The sequence below is a fragment of the Zea mays genome, chromosome 5 (genome assembly GCF_902167145.1).
Source record: "Zea mays cultivar B73 chromosome 5, Zm-B73-REFERENCE-NAM-5.0, whole genome shotgun sequence".
Classification (NCBI taxonomy): Eukaryota; Viridiplantae; Streptophyta; class Magnoliopsida; order Poales; family Poaceae; genus Zea; species Zea mays.
In genome coordinates this window covers 146,868,234-146,887,871 of record NC_050100.1, presented here as the reverse complement: position 1 = coordinate 146,887,871, position 19,638 = coordinate 146,868,234, and the positions used below count along the sequence as shown (strand labels likewise).

Genomic DNA, 19,638 nt, shown 5'->3' with positions numbered 1-19,638 from the left:
GTCCGGGATGGCCCAACTTTCTCACAAGACGACGCCCAAGACTTAGGGGGAGAATGATGGAATAAGTCTTGAGCATCTAGAGGACAACAGTCGCTTTTGACTGTCCTCTGTAGTCCTTTAGCATCTAGAGGACAGCTTGACTGTCCTCTGTAGTCTCTTTAGCATCTAGAGGACAGCAGTTGCTTTTTGACTGTCCTCTGTATTCGCTTTAGCATCTAGAGGACAACAGTCGCTTTTGACTGTCCTCTGTAGTCTATTTAGCATCTAGAGGACAATCCTGTTGTGTAGTGTGTGTGAGAAGGTGTGGTAGTGCAGCCTCTAGGGCTATAAATATGGGTCTCCAACCCTTAGATGGGTATGGCATTGTGTAGTGTTTGAGGAAATAAACAGAAAATTGCCCCAACTCACAGTGTCATCCTCTTGATGAGAGTTAGAGTCCCTCTACTTACACCCTTGCCGCAGCCCCCGCTGGTGAAATATGAGATCACCCGGTTCTCCATTAACCAGGACTCTAGTGGTAGCAGTTCTGAACATTTTAGCCATGATGTCGCACCAGAACGAGCCAAAGCCAAGAAATTGCAGGACTTCCAACAAAAAGGGCCACGAAACTGAGTCAAAAGCCTTGCTGATGTCAAGTTTGAGAAGGATTCTGGCCTCTTTCTGCCGGTGAAGCACACTGGCCATCTGTTGCACAAGGATGAAATTGTCATGAATACATCGACCCTTCACGAAGGCGCTTTGGTTGAGAGAGACCAGCTGCGGCAGCTTAGAAGCAAGCCGGTTGGCCAGTAGCTTCATTATGATTTTTGCAAAACTATGGATGAGACTAATTGGTCTATAATATTTTAGCTCCAGAGCCTCCGCCGTTTTAGGAAGAAGGGTAATAAAGGCTGAATTCAGCAAAGACAACCTGGAAACATCCCCTTGCATCAGCCATTGATTCACTGTTTCCGGGCTGCATTTGTGAAATAAACCTGTACTTAGTCAATATAGTGTTTTCCTCTCGGATTGTGGATGCTTCTTGGAAGGTTTCGGTGATTTATGGACCTTGCCACGGCCCCGCCAGACTGGATTTCACTAACTGGCTAAGCAATCTTAATATCTCCTATTCTGACAACTGGATGATTATGGGTGACTTCAACTTCTATCGCTCGGTTTCGGATAGTAGCAGGCCAGGGGTAACTTTTCAGACATGAACCTTTTCACTTCAATCATAAGCAATTTGGGAATTTTAGAGATCCCCTTGAAAGGTAGAAATTTCACATGGAGTAATATGCAGTCTGATCCTCTCTTGGTCCAACTGGATTGGTGTTTTACCTCTGCGAATTGGACCACCAATTTCCCCAACACTCTACTTATCCCTCTGGCTAAGACTACATCAGACCATATCCCCTGTGTGGCCTAGATTGGTACCTCCATTCCCAATGCCTGCATTTTTCGGTTTGAGAATTACTGGGTGGATCACCCGGGTTTCTTGGATGTGGTATAAAACGCTTGGAACAAGCAACTGGTCGCAGCCTCTAGTGCTGCGCGTATGGTGGCGAAGTTTAAAAATCTCAAGTATGATCTTAAGAAATGGAGCAGATCTATCTCTAACCTCATAAGCCTCATTAATAATTGCGATGAAGTCATTCTTGTTTTGGATAAGTTAGAGGAACAAAGAACTCTCTTTCTCCAAGAAAGCAATATGAGGAATTGAGGATTCTTATCAAAAAGCAGTTGATCAGGCTCTTGAAATATCAAAATGCTTATTGGAAACAAAGATACACGGAAAGATGGGTTAAGCTAGGGGATTAATGCACTAAGTTCTTCCACGCAGCTGCAACAAATAGATACAAACATAACCTAATTGCTACCCTCACCAATGATGAGGGAGTCACTATCTCTGGGCATGGTGAAAAAGCTGCCCATCTCTGGAAAGATTTCAAGGAAAGGATGGGAGTCTTTGCCACTCCCTCTATGCTTTTCAACATTGAAACCTTGGTTCAGCGTGTGGAGGGCCTTGATTCTCTGGTCCTGCCTTTCTCCTCTACTAAAATTGATAACATCGTTCGGAATTTGTCTGCTGATAAAGCTCCCGGCCCCGATGGCTTCAATGGGAACTTTCTGAAATCCTGTTGGCATCTTGTCAAGAGTGACTTTTACGATCTTTGCAAGGATTTCTTTGACAACTCTCTGAACCTAGAAGGTCTCAACAGTTCTTACATCAGTCTGATTCCCCAAGTGAACAACCCGGTTAGGGTTAATGACTTTAGACCAATCTCCCTGCTCAATATAGTCATAAAGATGATCTCCAAGTTACATGCCAACAGACTCCAGCCTCTAATTCAAAGGCTCATTCATAAAAATCAATATGGGTTTATCATGAGCAGGTCCATTCAGGACTGTGTGGTCTGTACCTACGAATACATTCATCAATGCCACCATTCGAAGAAAGAAGTAGTTGTCTTGAAGCTTGATTTTACTAAATCCTTTGATAATATTGAGCATAATGCCATTATTGCAATGCATAGATCTCTTGGCTTCCCGATAAATGGACTCGTTAGATCGAGTCAATATTGTGTTCAGGTTCCTCGAATGTTCTCTTGAATGGTGTCCTAGGAAAAAGTTTAAATGCAAGAGAGGGGTCCGGCAGGGTGATCCCCTCTCCCCCCTTCTCTTTGTCATAGCCGCTGATCTTCTTCAGTGCATCATCAATAGAGAAGCCTCTTGGTGTCTTCTCGGCCTCTATTATCTGATGGAATAAGTCTTGAGCATCTAGAGGACAACAGTCGCTTTTGACTGTCCTCTGTAGTCCTTTAGCATCTAGAGGACAGCTTGACTGTCCTCTGTAGTCTCTTTAGCATCTAGAGGACTGCAGTCGCTTTTTGACTGTCCTCTGTAGTCGCTTTAGCATCTAGAGGACAACAGTCGCTTTTGACTGTCCTCTGTAGTCTCTTTAGCATCTAGAAGACAATCCTGTTGTGTAGTATGTGTGAGAAGGTGTGGTAGTGCAGCCTCTAGGGCTATAAATATGGGTCTCCAACCCTTAGATGAGTATGACATTGTGTAGTGTTTGAGGAAATAAACAGAAAATTGTCCCAACTCATAGTGTCATCCTCTTGATGAGAGTTAGAGTCCTCCTATTTACAATTGGTATCAAAGCCAAACTATCCTGCAGCCTAAACATCTCTTGCTCATCTCCTTCCCGCGCCTCTCCCCACACTCAGTCGGCAGCAAGAGCTCCAACTGTTCCTTCCTCTCCTGTTCAGACGAGCAGCCTTTCGTCTGAGACAGCCTCTTCCACACGCAGCGACCCCTCACTAGCCCACCATGTCCCTACGCTCGGCCACTTCGAGTGTGCGGCGCCAGCAGGAGGCCGAGGTCGCCGCGGCACAAGAACGCGAGCGAGCAGCAGCAGCGGCTGCAACGACAACGGCGAGGGCAGCACGGTTGGCGGCGGCGGAACTGGCAGCGGCGAGAGCGGAAGTAGAAGCAGCGGAGGCGGCGGATGCTGCACGTGCGGCGGCAACAGAGCTCGAGGTTCTGCGCGGCAGTAGAGCTGGCAGCTCTGCTTCTGTCGACGACAACACCGACGAAGAGCTCAGGCTGGCGAGGGAAGCAGCGCGAGAGCAGGCGACACAGTGGGCAGCCGCGCATCCCCATGGGGGCGCGTGTGGCGGCAGCCCGGATAGGCGCCGACGCGCTGACGGCGCTCCAGGCGGGGGCGCACGCGGCGGCAGCCCAGACGGGCGTAGACGCGCCGGCTGAGCTCTCGGCGGCGGCGACCGAGTCGACGGAGATCGCGGCCTCTACAGGCGGCGCGGTTCTCCCTCCCCGGATCGGTACCATGGTCGCCGCATGGCCCAGGCCATTGTCAGGGACATCGGTCCCGGCGGTGGGTGGCCTACCCTCACCAAGACCAACTACGTCGAGTGGGCCGCGGTGATGAGGGTACGGCTCCAGGTTCGCCACATGTGGGAAGCAGTTCGTTACGACGACGTCAACTACCACGAGGATCGGCGGGCGCTGGATGCCCTCATTGCTGCAGTCCCGCCCGAGATGCAGTTTTCGCTTTCCCAGAAGCGGACTGCCAAGGAGGCCTGGGACACCATCGCTGCGACCCGCATCGGCAGCGATCGTGCCCGCAAGACCACACTGCAGGCACTTCGCAAGGAGTGGGAGAACCTGGCCTTCAAGCCAGGTGATGATGTTGATGACTTTGCTCTCCGCCTCAACACTCTATTGCAGAAGATGGTGCAGTTTGGCGACGACACCTACGATGAGGAGAGAGCTGTTAAGAAGCTCTTCTGTTGCATCCCCGAGAAGTACAGGCAGATTGCTCGCTCGATGGAGTCTCTGCTAGACCTCTCCACAATGACGATCGAAGAGGCGATTGGTCGCCTCAAGGTGGTCGACGGCGACGAACCACAGGCTCTCTCTGGGCCTATCACTATCGGCGGGAAGCTACATCTCACTCGGGAGCAGTGGGAGGCCTACCAGGGTGACAAGAAGAAGGGGGAGTCCTCCTCGACACGAGGCCGCAAACGCGGCAAGCCGCGCAAGGCGCGTGGAGGCGCCCAGGCCGGGGCGCGAGGACATGCTGAGGGTGGTGCACGTGGAGGTGCCCAAGGCGGCGCCGTCGGCAACAAGAAGCCGGCACGAGACGACGGCTGCCACAACTGCGGCAAGCTTGGCCACTGGGCCAGGGATTGTCGGCAGCCACGACGTGGCCAGGCCAACGTCGCACTGGCGGAGGCGGAGGAGGAGGCCCTGCTCCTGGCACATGCAAGCATCGAGCCATCTCCAGCGGCACCGGCCGCAGCGGCACTCCTCCACCTTGATGAGTCGAAAGCACGCGCTTTCCTCGGCGACGGCTCCAACAAGGACATGATCGAAGGATGGTGCCTCGACACCGGCGCCACTCATCACATGACCGGCCGACGGGACTTCTTCACCGAGCTTGACTCTAGCGTCCGAGGCTCCGTCAAGTTTGGGGACGCCTCTGGCGTAGAGATCAAGGGCGCCGGCTCAGTCGTCTTCACCGCCGCGTCTGGTGAGCACAGGCTGCTCACCGGAGTCTACTACATCCCCGCGTTGAGGAACTCTATCATCAGCTTGGGACAACTGGATGAGAACGGTTCGCGCGTGGAGGTCGAGCACGGAGTCATGAGGATCTGGGATCCCTCTCGTCGCCTTCTTGCCAAGGTACACAGGAGTCCAAATCGGCTATACATCCTCAATGTGAAGGTCGCGCAACCTTGCTACCTTGCTGCTCGTCGAGACGACGGGGCATGGAAGTGGCACGAGCGCTTCGGGCACCTTAACTTCGAGGCCCTGAAGCGGCTCAGTGCTAAGGAGATGGTACGAGGCCTGCCGTGCCTTGACTATGTGGAACAATTCTGCGATGTCTGCGTGTTGACAAAGCAGAGACGGCTCCCCTTTCCCCAGCAGTCGAGCTTCCGAGCCAAGGAGAGGCTCGAGCTCGTGCATGGGGACTTGTGTGGCCCGGTGACACCAGCCACACCAGGAGGACGACGCTACTTCTTGCTGCTCATCGACGATCTCTCCCGCTACATGTGATGATCCTTGGCAGCAAGGGAGAGGCTGCGAACGCCATCAGGCGTGTGTAGGTCGCTGCGGAGGCGGAGTGCGGCCGCAAGCTGCGCGTGCTGCGCACCGACAACGGCGGCGAATTCACGGCGGCTGAGTTCGCGTCGTACTGCGCGGATGAGGGCGTTCAGCGCCACTACTCCGCGCCATACAGCCCGCAGCAGAACGGCGTCGTCGAGCGGCGCAACCAGACGATTGTGGGGATGGCTCGGGCTCTCCTCAAGCAGAGAGGAATGCCAGCTGTCTTCTGGGGAGAGGCGGTGGTGACAGCGGTTTACATCCTCAACCGCTCGCCCACCAAGGCTCTCAACGGGATGACACCGTACGAGGCTTGGCATGGGCGCAAGCCGGCGGTCTCTCACCTACGGGTCTTCGGCTGCCTCGCATTCACCAAGGAGCTTGGCCACATCAGCAACGAGCACCCCGGGGGTGTTCATTGGCTACGCGGAGGGCTCGAAGGCCTACAACATCCTTGACCCAAGAACACAGCGTGTGCGCACGGCGCGCGACGTAGTGTTCGACGAAGGGCGAGGATGGGCGTGGGACAAGGCGGTGGACGACGGCGCGACTTCGACGTACGACTTCACCATCGAGTACGTCCACTTTGAGGGAGCTGGGGGAGTAGGAGGCTTGGCATGGGCGCAAGCCGGCGGTCTCTCACCTACGGGTCTTCGGCTGCCTCGCATTCACCAAGGAGCTTGGCCACATCAGCAACGAGCACCCCGGGGGTGTTCATTGGCTACGCGGAGGGCTCGAAGGCCTACAACATCCTTGACCCAAGAACACAGCGTGTGCGCACGGCGCGCGACGTAGTGTTCGACGAAGGGCGAGGATGGGCGTGGGACAAGGCGGTGGACGACGACGCGACTTCGACGTACGACTTCACCATCGAGTACGTCCACTTTGAGGGAGCTGGGGGAGTAGGCAACTCTTCTCCGAGCAGGTCTACCCCAGCCCCCAAGTCTCCACCGACTCCAGCGCCAAACTCTCCAGCTCCTGCTACAACGAGCTCTTCACCACCACGCACTCCAGCCACGACTCCGGCTACAGCGAGCTCTTCGCCACCACGTACTCCAGCACCGACGGTACCCTCTCCGGGAACGTCTTCTCCGACACCAGCTCGTGTCGAGCACGACCCAGTGGAGCTCGTGACCCCTCTGTCCCGCGACGAGGAGCGCGTCGACGCGTGCTACGACGGCGAGCTGTTGCGGTATCGAAGGGTGGAGAGCCTTCTCATCGACCCGTCGGTGCCAGGCCCTGCATCTCGCATTCTGGCAGGAGAGTTGCATCTTGCATGCGACGATGGTGAGTCTCGGTCTTTCGCGGAGGCCGATAAACATGCGGCTTGGCGTGCCGCGATGCAGTCGAAGATGGACGCGGTTGAGACGAACCGCACCTGGGAGCTCGCTGATCTCCCTCATGGTCATCGCGCGATCACCCTTAAATGGGTGTTCAAATTGAAGAGGGATGAAGCCGGCACCATCGTCAAGCACAAGGCTCGCTTGGTGGCACGCGGTTTCCTACAGCAGGAGGGGATCGACTTCGACGATGCTTTCGCCCCCGTGGCACGGATGGAATCCGTGCGACTCCTCCTTGTGCTGTCAGCCCAGCAGGGCTGGCACGTTCATCACATGGACGTCAAGTCGGCGTTTCTTAACGGCGACTTAAAGGAGGAGGTCTACGTACACCAGCCGCTAGGTTTTGCGATCCCTGGCAAGGAGGGCAAGGTGTTGCGCCTGCGCAAGGCTCTCTATGGCCTGCGACAGGCACCGAGGGCGTGGAATGCCAAGCTGGATTCCACGCTCAAAGGAATGGGTTTCACGCCAAGCCCGCACGAGGCGGCCATCTATCGGCGGGGCAATGGAGGAAGTGCCCTGCTGGTGGGTGTCTACGTCGATGACTTGGTGATCACCGGCGCCAAGGATGCAGAGGTGGCAGCGTTCAAGGAAGAGATGAAGGCCAGCTTCCAAATGAGTGACCTGGGGCATCTCTCCTTCTACCTGGGGATTGAGGTGCACCAGGGAGACTCCGGGGTCACACTTCGCCAGACCGCCTACGCCAAGCGCATTGTTGAGCTGGCTGGGCTCACCGACTGCAACCCAGCTCTCACTCCGATGGAGGAGAGGCTGAAGCTGAGTCGCGACAGCACGACGGAGGAGGTGGATGCTACACAATACCGGCGTCTTGTGGGGAGCCTTCGCTACCTCGTCCACACACGGCCTGACTTGGCATACTCCGTCGGCTACGTTAGTCGGTTCTTGCAGCGACCGACGACGGAGCATGAGCAGGCTGTGAAGAGGATCATACGCTATGTTGCGGGGACTCTCGACCACGGTCTCTACTACCCGAGGTGCCCTGGGGAGGCACACCTTGTCGGGTACAGCGACAACGACCACGCCGGTGACATCGACACTAGCAAGAGCACAAGCGGGATCCTCTTCTTCCTCGGCAAGTGCCTCATTAGTTGGCAGTCGGTCAAGCAGCAGGTGGTGGCCATGTCCAGCTGCGAGGCAGAGTATATAGCGGCGTCCACTGCTTCGACTCAGGTGCTCTGGCTGGCTCGACTGCTCGGTGATCTCCTCGGGAGAGACACTGGAGCGGTGGAACTCAGGGTGGACAGCCAGTCCGCTCTGGCATTGGCCAAGAACCCCGTGTTCCATGAACGGAGCAAGCACATCCGGCTGAGAGACCACTTCATCCGAGACTGCTTGGCAGAAGGGAGCATCATGGCGCATTACATCAACACTAAGGATCAGCTTGCAGACCTGCTCACCAAGCCCCTTGGGAAGATCAAGTTTGTTGAGCTTTGCTCCAGGTCCGGGATGACCCAACTTTCTCACAAGACGCCGCCCAAGACTTAGGGGGAGAATGATGGAATAAGTCTTGAGCATCTAGAGGACAACAGTCGCTTTTGACTGTCCTCTGTAGTCCTTTAGCATCTAGAGGACAGCTTGACTGTCCTCTGTAGTCTCTTTAGCATCTAGAGGACAACAGTCGCTTTTTGACTGTCCTCTGTAGTCGTTTTAGCATCTAGAGGACAACAGTCGCTTTTGACTGTCCTCTGTAGTCTCTTTAGCATCTAGAGGACAATCCTGTTGTGTAGTATGTGTGAGAAGGTGTGGTAGTGCAGCCTCTAGGGCTATAAATATGGGTCTCCAACCCTTAGATGGGTATGACATTGTGTAGTGTTTGAGGAAATAAACAGAAAATTGCCCCAACTTATAGTGTCATCCTCTTAATGAGAGTTAGAGTCCCCCTACTTACATTATCAACAGCAGTTCATCTGACTTCCCAATCATTCAATATGCAGATGGCACCTTAATTATTATGAAATCTTTCCAAAGGGGTCTGTTTTGCTTAAAAGGAATCATTCACTCTTTTTCAGCTTCTACAGAGCTTAAGATTAACTTTGACAAATCATGTCTCCTGCCCATCAATTAGGATCAACAAAAAGCAGTTCACTTGACGACAGTCTTCGGTTGTCAGATTGGAACTTGCCCTTTCACTTATCTGGGCCTCCCATTAGGAATAACAAAGCCAAGAGTTAAAGCTTATCTCCCACTCATCAACAAAATCGAAAGAAGATTGAATTCAACCAGCCTCTGGCTCTCTCTGGCAGGAAGAGTGACTCTGGTAAACTCCACCTTCTCTGCTATGCCAATCTTTGTGATGTCCACTCTCAAGTTGTTGGCTGCTGTTATTAATGCCATTGATCGAATTAGGAGTTGTCTTTGGAAAGGGAACGATGATGATGCTCATAGTAATCCTCTCATCTCTTGGGATAAGGTCACCTGTCCAAAAAAGGAGGCCTGGGTGTGCTCAATTTGAGAATTTAGAACTTGGACCTTCTAATGAAGTTTGTTCACAAGTTTTACAACATATTGGAGATCCCCTGGGTCAATCTGGTTTGGGGATCCTACTATGCTTTGGGTCGGAGTCCTCACTGCTCCTCGAGAAAGGTTATTTCTTGTGGAAGGATGTCACCGGGTTATTTACCTACTTCAGAGGCTATGCTATGTCTCGTGTGGGAGATGGAAGTACTATTTTTCTCTGGCAGGATGTTTGGAACAATCACTCCCCGTGACGACTTTCCCATGTCTCTACTCCTTCGCCAAAAATAAGGAAATCTCAGTGCAGTCCTTCCTCAACAATATGTCCATGGAAGATACTTTTCATACCCCTCTCTCCTTGCAAGCTGCACAGGAATACAATATCTTTTCTGAGATTATAGATCAAATGATGGCGTCCAGGGAGGAGATGGACAGGTGGATTTACCCTTGGGGAAATAGCAAGTTCAGTTCCTCGAAGTTTTACAACCTCAGCTTTGCATCCATCGAACCACCACCCCCATTTCTGTGGATTTGGCAGTCCAAAGTCTGCAAAAAGATCAAAATCTTTGTCGGGCTTGTCTTCAGAGACAGAATGGACTTTCTGAATGCGGCTAGTAATCTGCACTGTGTGCTTTGTGATTCCAACTGCGAAGAGACAACCTTCCACATGTTGTTCGAGTGCCCCTTCAGCTCGAACTACTGGCAACACGTGGGCATCCAGTGGAACTTTGAGCTTGACATTCTTCAGATTGTTCGAAGATGCGAAGAAAGCTTTTGGCAGGCAATTCTTCATGGAAATTGTGGCTGTGGTGGCTTGGACCATCTGGAAACAACGAAATGACTGCATCTTTAGAAATGTCATCCCTTCCTTCCATTCTTGCAGGATTTGTTTCAACGACACGTTGAAGTTGCAGATGTTTAGATTTAGCTCTACCCTTAAGCTTCATGTATCCCTCTGGGTAAACTCTAGATAACTAATCCTCACCCCTTTGTCTCCTCCTCCCTCTTACTCCCTCTCCCCCTCCTATCTTTTAAAGCTCTCGCTGTTCCTTTTTTATGATTAATAAAATTTTGCTCTAGGGGCGGCCTCTACAGCCTTTCTTTTCAAAAAACTGAAACCCAAACCATGACAGTTGGGTTGTTGCTTACTCAGTAGTCAGTACTCACACATGTCACGCCAGTCACTGTCCAGGATTGATGTCAATCAGAGGATGTATGTAACTAGAAACCTAGCATTAGCTAAGGCGGTGTCCAACAGTCTTTCTATCCTATCACCTATCTCACTCCCTATTTCAAACTTATGGGGTGTTTGAATGCACTAGAGCTAATAGTTAGTAGCTAAAATTAGTTGAGACATCCAAACACTTTAGCTAATAGTTCAACTATTAGCTATTTTTGATAAATTAGTTAATAGTTAGATAGTTATTTGTTAGCTAGCTAATTCCACTACCAATTTTTAGCCAACTAACTATTAGTTCTAGTGCATTCAAACACCCCCTTAACTTTATAAGCAGTGCAGTCTATCGTGCAAAACCCTATGCTGAGCACGAACACTCCTGTAGTGTAGTGGTACTCTAGTTGAGGAACAGAGGAAGGCACCAGCCAGGGTTCAAATCCTAGTGGCAAAAAAAAAATCGCCTCGCTGAGAACCCAAAAAATAGTGGTTGGGTGCCGGCCTGTGGTACCTGTGGTTGATTTAGGCCCTTCTAGTCTTCTACTAGGGGAGAGTCGCCAGCCCAGAGGTCGTGATCAGTCCAGGTCACAGTGCGGCACTATGGGGTAAAGGCAGGGTTCTGGATTTTCTCTCACTTTGACTGAGCTTCTTCTCAGTGCAATACCATTGGGTGGTCTTTCCCCACTAGCTGAGTTTTACAAACATAGCATCACATTTTTAGAAACGTAGCAGACAGCCCTCTTTTCAATCCTCTTTATGTGCCCGCCAATATAATTGATTTTTCTGGCATGTGTTACCTAGTTTATAAACGAACAAAAACATCGGCATGAGGTGACAATTCTGCTCCAAGATATTGTTGATATTGTAGTCCAGGACATGATTGTGGATCCTCAAAGGTAAGAATTTTTTAATAAAACTTTGATCTTTTTGTGTATACCAGTACAATAACGTCCTCTTTGTACAGTATACTGAATGTGGTTAACTCTTCAAAGAGATTGATCTCTGATGATGATGGAGCATTCAGCTATTATGAACCAGAGCTGTTTGCATCAGTCAGCTCAAGAACAAGCATCCGATATCCATATTTTGATCAGCAAAAAGAACAGGTCCGAGCAAATCTTTGATTACCCGAGGACAAAGGAACAGATTATAACTCTTTGAATGATGAATTGACATTGCATGTTCAGGTTAAACGCTTCTATCTTTTGCTTAGTACAAAAGAAAAGGCTGCGGAAATACCATCAAATTTAGAGGCTCGGCGACGCATTTCATTTTTCGCCACATCTCTGTTTATGCATATGCCTGCTGCTCCCAAAGTTCGCAGTATGTTGTCATTTAGGTAAGAATTCTGCTTTTAGAGGACACTTGAACTTACCTTGAATATTCCCAAATTTCAACCAAGGAGGGCTTTATTTTTTTCATGTCTGACAAATGTGGCCTTCATCGATTTGCTTCTATAATCAACTCGCATTTCTAAATATTGATGGCATACACTGCCAATTAAAAGTAGCATAATTTGAACATGGGATCTACTCAGAGATGAACCAGATCCAAACTATCTGGTGATGCTAAGTGTAAATAGTTCATTGTATCCCTGAACAATCTCCATTCAGTATCTCCTAGATTTTTTTTTCTCGAACACGCAAGAGAGTTGTGTATCATTATATTAAGAAGATAACAAGGTCCAAAATGGACCAAAAAGTCTATTATCTCCTAGATCTAGCTCAGGGACACCCTATGGTTTCCTGTATACACATGTACCTTGTACTTGGCAATAAAAAAAACTCGACCGGGGAGGGAAAGATCGTCTTCCCGGTATTATATTAAGAAGAGACCAAAACATACTCCCGGCTGAGAAAACTTTCGAACCCTGACCCCATCACTAACGGGCCGAGTCATCTGCCCACTTTGCAACGGCCCAGCCGGAGGGTGGCGCGCATGATATCGATCCCGAGAGTGTGCGGGACACAGTGAGGGGATTTTTTTAACCAAGCCTGAAATTCGCCTCCAAGGAGCTCGAACTCGGGACCTGAAGGTGCTACTCGGAAGCCTTAACCATTACGCTAGAGGTCCTTTCACTACTTGTCAATCAATCAATCTAATCAGACGTGATACACTCCTTTCTCTCTCTCTTTATATATATATATATATATATATATATATATATATATATATATATATATATATATATATATATATATGTTACCTGTCCGTAACATATATATATATATATATATATATATGTTACGGACAGGTAACAACTCTAATATATATATATATATATATATATATATATATATATATATATATATATATATATATATATATATATATATATATATATATATATATATATATATATTAGAGTTGTTACCTGTCCGTAACATACCATCTGTCCATCGCATAGTTTAGTTATATGGTAACATTGACCATGAAAAACCTCAAATGCAACCACAAGCCATCAGTTTTTATGATTTTGGCTTCATCACTTCTGGTTAATCAACGCAATGAAATAAAAAACAATAAGAATCACTGCACAATAAAGTTACTGGACTGTTAATAGTTTTATGTTTGATGATTTTGATACCTGCATCCAATGGAAAACAGTTGCACTTTACATGTCGTTAAATCCTGACATGACATACTTTATCCAGTGTAATAACTCCATATTTCATGGAAGAAGTGAAGTTTTCAGATGAAGAGCTTCATTCAAATCAAGATGAAGCATCCACCCTTTCGTACATGCAAAAGATATATCCAGGTCACATATATAATGAAACTTTCTTTTGACTGCTACAACAACTGCTTGCATGGTTTATATGAGGCATACTGGATTTCCATATGTTACTAAGATATATTCTCTCCATCCCAAAATAAACTGCACATCTCGTTTTTTGAGGAATCAAGCTTTTTAAAAATTGACCAAATATACAAAGAAAAGTTTAACTTCTCATAAAACGATATATGCAGTAATTTAGGGACAGAGGGAGTATCAAGATGAGGCATCCATCTTAACCTTACTGAGATTTCGTCTCGTAATTTTAGATCAATGGAAAAACTTTCTGGAACGCGTTGATACAAAGGTAACTAATGATGAAATTAGATATTGGGCTTCCTACCGTGGCCAAACACTGAGCCGAACTGGTAATCCAGAGCACATTCTCACTTGTTGTATTACCATTTAAGCCTATGTCTACCTCATCTCACACTTTTTTTATTACAAACTATCTAGTACGGGGAATGATGTACTACAGAAAAGCATTGAAGCTACAGGCTCTCTTAGACATGACAAATGATCAAGGTGCGTATGGAAATCTTGTGCTAACGAGATTCAGTAATAATTTCTCATTTCTGCAATGGTGGAAATTATGAAGTTAAGACATGTAAAGTTCTGGTAATGATTTTTGTATTTCACAGGATTAATCTCTATTTCTTTGGAAACAGTTTCCACTAATTCGTTTTGTAAAACTTATGCAGATTTATATGAAGCACTTCTAGCAATTGAGCAAGGAAAAAATAAAAGAAATATCCACCAAGCATTAGCAGCTGAACTAGAAGCACTTGCAGATATGAAATTTTCATATGTCATTTCATGTCAGAAGTTTGGGGAACAAAAAATCAAAGGTGATCCCCATGCTCAAGACATCATAGATCTGATGATGAGGTATGAAATAACATATATAGCTTTGAAACATAGATAACTTTAGAAAAATGATGATCACCAGAGCCATCCTGATCTTTTTCACTTGTGCCATATGAAGGTGCCCTGCTCTGAGGGTTGCTTATATTGAAGAGAAGGAAGTCATAGTAAATAACTGTTCTCATATGGTTGAAGGGAAGGAAGTCATAGTAAATAACTGTCCCCATAAGGTTTATTCATCTGTGTTAATAAAAGCAGAGAATAATTTGGACCAGGTAATGATTTAATATTAAGGCTAAAATTAGAAAATCTTGTAACATCTAAGATCTCTTGAAAGTACTTCTTTCCTTTTTTATCATCATGACTACCTCTCATTAGTCATCAGCATAATTATCATCACAATTAAATGAGGAACGTCCTTCAAGAGTTTATGATTCTCTTTTTTGAATCCCTCTAGTAACTGGGCCTTTGCTGACTTGTTGTTTATGTCCATAGGAGATTTACCGTATAAAGCTGCCTGGTCCACCTATCATTGGAGAAGGGAAGCCTGAAAATCAGAACCATGCGATTATCTTCACTCGTGGAGATGCTCTACAAACAATTGATATGAATCAAGTAAAGAATTGTACAAGCTTCTATAACTGTGTTCTCGTTTGTTTAAAGATTCTATGTTGATGTATGTAAGTTGATATCAGGACAACTATCTGGAAGAAGCTTACAAAATGAGGAATGTCCTTCAAGAGTTTGTAAGGCATCCTAGGGACAAAGCTCCAACTATCCTTGGGTTAAGAGAGCATATCTTCACTGGAAGGTCTGTAATCTTACAACACACATCTTTCAAACATGTTTTGTCTCTTGTAAGATAATTATGATACTATTATTTGTGCAGTGTTTCATCTCTTGCTGGCTTCATGTCATATCAAGAGACAAGCTTTGTTACAATTGGACAAAGATTTCTTGCTGAACCCCTTAGGTGAAAACATGCTTCTTATTCTATCTTATAACATATGAAATAATGCACAAAACTACATTCTTTTATTTTGAGTTCTAATTTCTGAGAGAATTATGCTCTGTTTTAGAGGGAAATCTGGCTATGTTATTGCAGAACCCCAGATAGACATAATGACAATTTTTTTTCTTGACAACACAGGAGAGCTACATATCATTTTAAGGTAGACAAGTGGAAAACTGTACAGCACCAGACCCTTACAGAACATTACAATTTACAACCAACACACCATGGACTTAAGAAACAACCCAACCAGGAAAAAGGCTAAGGAATACAAACACCTAGCCTATCCCAATAAATAGACATGGAGCTCCTTAGCTTCAGCATCAGCAGCCACACAATGACATTGAATGATGGATGGACAGATTGTTATAACTCTTGTTTTCAAATTTTATTATCAAAATATCTCTTGTGTCTTTGAAAAAATCAGGCCGGATACTCAAGTTGTGGTCCAGTCAGTTGTGGCTGAGGGGTACTTATGGTGTCTGGCTGGGGCAAAAGCCCTCCAGGAGTTAGTCACTAGGATCGGCTCCTACAGGTCTTAGAGGTCGTGGTCGTGTGCCTTTGCCTCGTCTGTAAGTCTGTGAGTCCGATGTACTGTTTTAACCCTAGGGGATCCTAATGTCCTAGGAGTTTTTTCTCTTAATGAAATGGCACGCAGTTCTCCTGCGCGGTTCGATAAAAAAATATCACTTTGTCAAAGTTGAATAGGGGTCGCATGTTTAGAATGTTATTTTTTGGAGCTGAGTAAAGATCAGTTGGTCCAAGGTGTGGGTGTACACCCTCAAAACCAAGCTTCAATTATTATTCTACTCGAATTTGCGTGTCTGTTTTCTTGTTCGCATTGGCACCTAGTTCCTCCTAAGGTGGTTGAACCTTTTGTTTTTTTGCAAAATGGTAGTTTTCTCTTCCATTGTTTGAACTTTATATGGTGATTTTATAGTCACTCATAGACTGACAAAGCAATTGGATGAAGCAATGGTGAATCTTGTTATGTTTACTAGAAGACCTTTTCTTTTCTGAATGCTACTAGAGGTGCTTAGTTAAAAGGATAATCATGGTTATGCTCAGTTGCGGAGTTGCCCACATGTCCCTTCTTTTAATTAAATTGCCTAACTATCATGGTGTTGGATTGTGTATTACACTAATGTAATGTGTATATATACATGTGCCTACCCTAATTAGGGTTAGGGATATCACTGTCTAATTGTAACATGGTACCAAGCCACTTTCTCTTCTCCCTCCTCCCCTCCCCATAGCCGCTAGGCACTGCCCAACCACCAACTGCTTCCCCTCGCTGGCCGCCCCTAGCCAGCGCCATGGACCTCCCTTGTGATCCTCCCTCCTTGGACGCCCCACCCAGCCGACGCTCTTCCTCGGTCCCTGCCAGTCGTCATCCCATCGCCATGGAGCTCCCCCCACGGTCAGCTTCCCCCCATTGTCGCTTGCCTCCCGCGTGTAGGCGATCTCTCCACGCCCTCCAGTCATCGTGGCTCAGACCCCCCTCTCCCTCCACTGTCGGCGCCCCTTCTGACCACCAGTGCCGCCACCGGCCTCCCACACACGACGCTGGCGCTTCCTCACCGTTTCGCCACGCCCCTCAACAACCATGGCCCTATCCCTGGCCCTGGCGCGGCCTAGCGCCCACAACCCCTCCCTTCTATCCTAGGTGGCAGTGGCCACCCCAGACTGGTCTTCCCCTATGCCGGCAATCCCCTCTGCCCGCGGCGCGCCGGTCGGGTGCTCCCACCATCTCCTTGTGTGAACTGCGTCGACATGGGCCCTCACAACCGTGTCCGGTGCCGATGCACCTACGCCGTCATCCTCCATTGTTGGCGCGCAACCGCTCCAACCGATCGCGCAATCACTATAGCCGATAGCGCAATCGCTCTAGCCGATCGCGCCGATCCTGACTGCCCCTGCGCCCGTCGTGGACGCTCCCGTGCTACTCACACCATCTCCTACGCCCCCACAACTTTTGATGTCACCTCAACATCGGCACCGTCCACCCTACTCTGGTCGTGGCTCTCGTCGCTACCAAGGCCGCCGTGGCTGCTGCCCGGGACCGCAAACACACTGTGGCCCTTGCTTGGGAGCATGAGCGCACCGCGGTGGATGCCGCCCCTTGCCTCTCAGCTAGCGGAGGCTGAGTGTCACCTCCTCGCCTCCTCCATCGTCGAGCCCTCTCTGGCAGCCCCAGTGCCACCACCTCCCTCGAAGTTTGAGGCCGCGGTGCCGCGGTCATCGCCAACCTTCACACTCAGGCGGCCGATGTCTAGAACATCTGGTAGTTATGGCCATAATCTTGAGGAATGTGAAAGAGGAGTCCAAACTTTGGGGTATGGCGGGAGCCAAAGGGCTCCGTAGTTTATGGCCATAATCCTCCCTCCTTTGGTGGTGAGTTCGTGTGTGTGACGATTTGTAGTATGAGTCTTTCTGCTCCTTTAGGGGTTGTTTTTGAGTCATTTAGACTCAATTTCCTTCTTAATATAATGATACACAACACTTCTGCGTGTTCGAGAATACAAATAATTATTAGATAGTTCTAGTGGTTGTTTAAACTTCACAAAGTGCACCCTTTTCTCTTTGGAACAAAGGATTCATGAAGGAATTTTGTAGGATGTGAATCTATAGAAAACTTTTCCTATGTATCCTTTGAAACAAAAGATTGGCTATCCTAAAATCTTACAAAATCAATCCTTACGAATTCTGGAGGAAATCCAGCATGAGGTCCAACCTCTTGGAAACCTTCCATTGTATCTATCTCTCTTCTGATTCCTGTGTTTCTCCTGTACTGTATCCAAATGCTCCATTAGAGAATTTTCTGTGGTTTCAATTCATGTAGGTTTGCAAGTGACATGCAACTCCACTCCTATGTTTTCCTATTCATGTGTTTTAGATATTATTTGTCCCTTTTCATTTGATTGCTTGGGTCACTGACACATGTCCTTGGTCGACAAAGTAGCAAGATATTATTTGGTTCTGCAGGGTCCTGTATAAATAGTTTAGTCAGCAGTGGCCCTGGTGAGGTAGCAGCATTAACACGGGTATGACATGACACAAATATTGGTGGACAATACTGCCTATGGTGGCTGCAAGAAGGGGCACTACATAAAGAGGGACGATAAGGCAGTAGGAGCAATTTTGTAGATGCAGCAAAGAAATTATTCAGATATATAGTCCCATTTATAGAAAGCTTTGCAATGGGTGTGACACATTCCCTTTCGAGTGGAATTTTTTCAGCAGTTTAGAGAACACAATGACATTTTACACCTTTTTACCTTTAGATAGTATATATACATTTTGATTTCTCACAGATTGATAGTGATGGGCACTTAGTATCAATGTCAAGAGTCCCACCTTTATTAAATTTCAGTAATAATCCAATTACTATAAATAACGGGTGTGAGGTTACTGAGTGTCAGACTACCCGTCTAGGATTCTAGGGTTTGGGGTGTTCCCCTTGTAATTACCGTCTCACCCCTCACTGTAATGGGCCTGGCCCAGTTACTAAGTCTATTAATACTACTCCCCATCCCTGGTTAGGGGTATGGGTTCTCATTCCAACATGGTATCACAGAGCTAGGTTTAGTTTTTTTTCAGCCGTCGGTTCCAACCGACCGGCCTCCACCCAGCCGCCGGCCTACCGCCGGCTCCTCTCCCTCCCACCTCCGGCCGCCAGCCTCCCTCCCCAACTCCCCGGCGCGCCGCCCTCCCCTGGGCCGCCGCTCCTCCTTCCCGCCCGGCGCACCGCCCTCCCCTGGGCCGCCGCTCCTCCTTCCCGTCGCGTCCCGAGCCCGCTCTCCCTGCGCTTCCGTCGCTCCCAGGGCCGCCGCCCCTGCGCGGCCGCCACTCCCCGGTGCCGCGACTCCGGCGTCCCGCCTGGCGCCGCGGACGCCCCTTCGCCCGAGGTCGCGCAACCCTCTGCCACCGAGCCAGGCAGCCCCGTCTCGCCCCACGGCGACCCCGCCCCTACGCCATCTCGCCAGGAGCTCCCGCGCCGCCGACCAACGCGTCAGGCCGCGCGCGTCCGACTGACTCAGCCCCGGGCAGCCGCCCCGGCACCGCGACCAAGCGCCCGGAGTCACCTCGTCGGAGCTCCCTCGCATCGCTCCCTCCCCGACCCGGCTGCGTCTCTTGCTGTGACTTCCTCCAACCGTCGCTGCCATGGACGACACCACCTCTGCCTCCACCGGCCCCATCGCCCCCGCTGCGATCAGCAGCGAGCTCGCCCATGGAGGGGCCCCCTACATCGCCGGCCTTGCGCCGCTTCCCGCCGTCTCCCGGCTGACCCTGCGCCGCGGATCTCCGCCGGGATTTCCCACCCTCGCTTCACCCACCTGGAGCCACGCCGTCACGACCTCCGCACTTCCCCTCGTCGACACCCTCGCTA

General features: G+C 48.9%; 1 protein-coding gene across 2 annotated transcripts in view; it reads left to right on the top strand.

Moving 5' to 3' along the window:
- LOC100383026 (putative callose synthase 8) overlaps positions 1-19,638 on the top strand; it is a 77,739-nt gene that overhangs the window by 47,303 nt on the left and 10,798 nt on the right. For both annotated transcript variants that reach the window (XM_008645808.3, XM_008645809.3), the window contains 11 exons: positions 11,398-11,492; positions 11,561-11,702; positions 11,784-11,935; positions 13,251-13,357; positions 13,642-13,740; positions 13,829-13,897; positions 14,074-14,260; positions 14,358-14,511; positions 14,732-14,851; positions 14,932-15,047; positions 15,126-15,209. In XM_008645808.3, the coding sequence (XP_008644030.1) occupies positions 11,398-11,492; positions 11,561-11,702; positions 11,784-11,935; positions 13,251-13,357; positions 13,642-13,740; positions 13,829-13,897; positions 14,074-14,260; positions 14,358-14,511; positions 14,732-14,851; positions 14,932-15,047; positions 15,126-15,209 (1,325 nt within the window). The remainder of the gene's footprint in view (positions 1-11,397; positions 11,493-11,560; positions 11,703-11,783; positions 11,936-13,250; positions 13,358-13,641; positions 13,741-13,828; positions 13,898-14,073; positions 14,261-14,357; positions 14,512-14,731; positions 14,852-14,931; positions 15,048-15,125; positions 15,210-19,638) is intronic.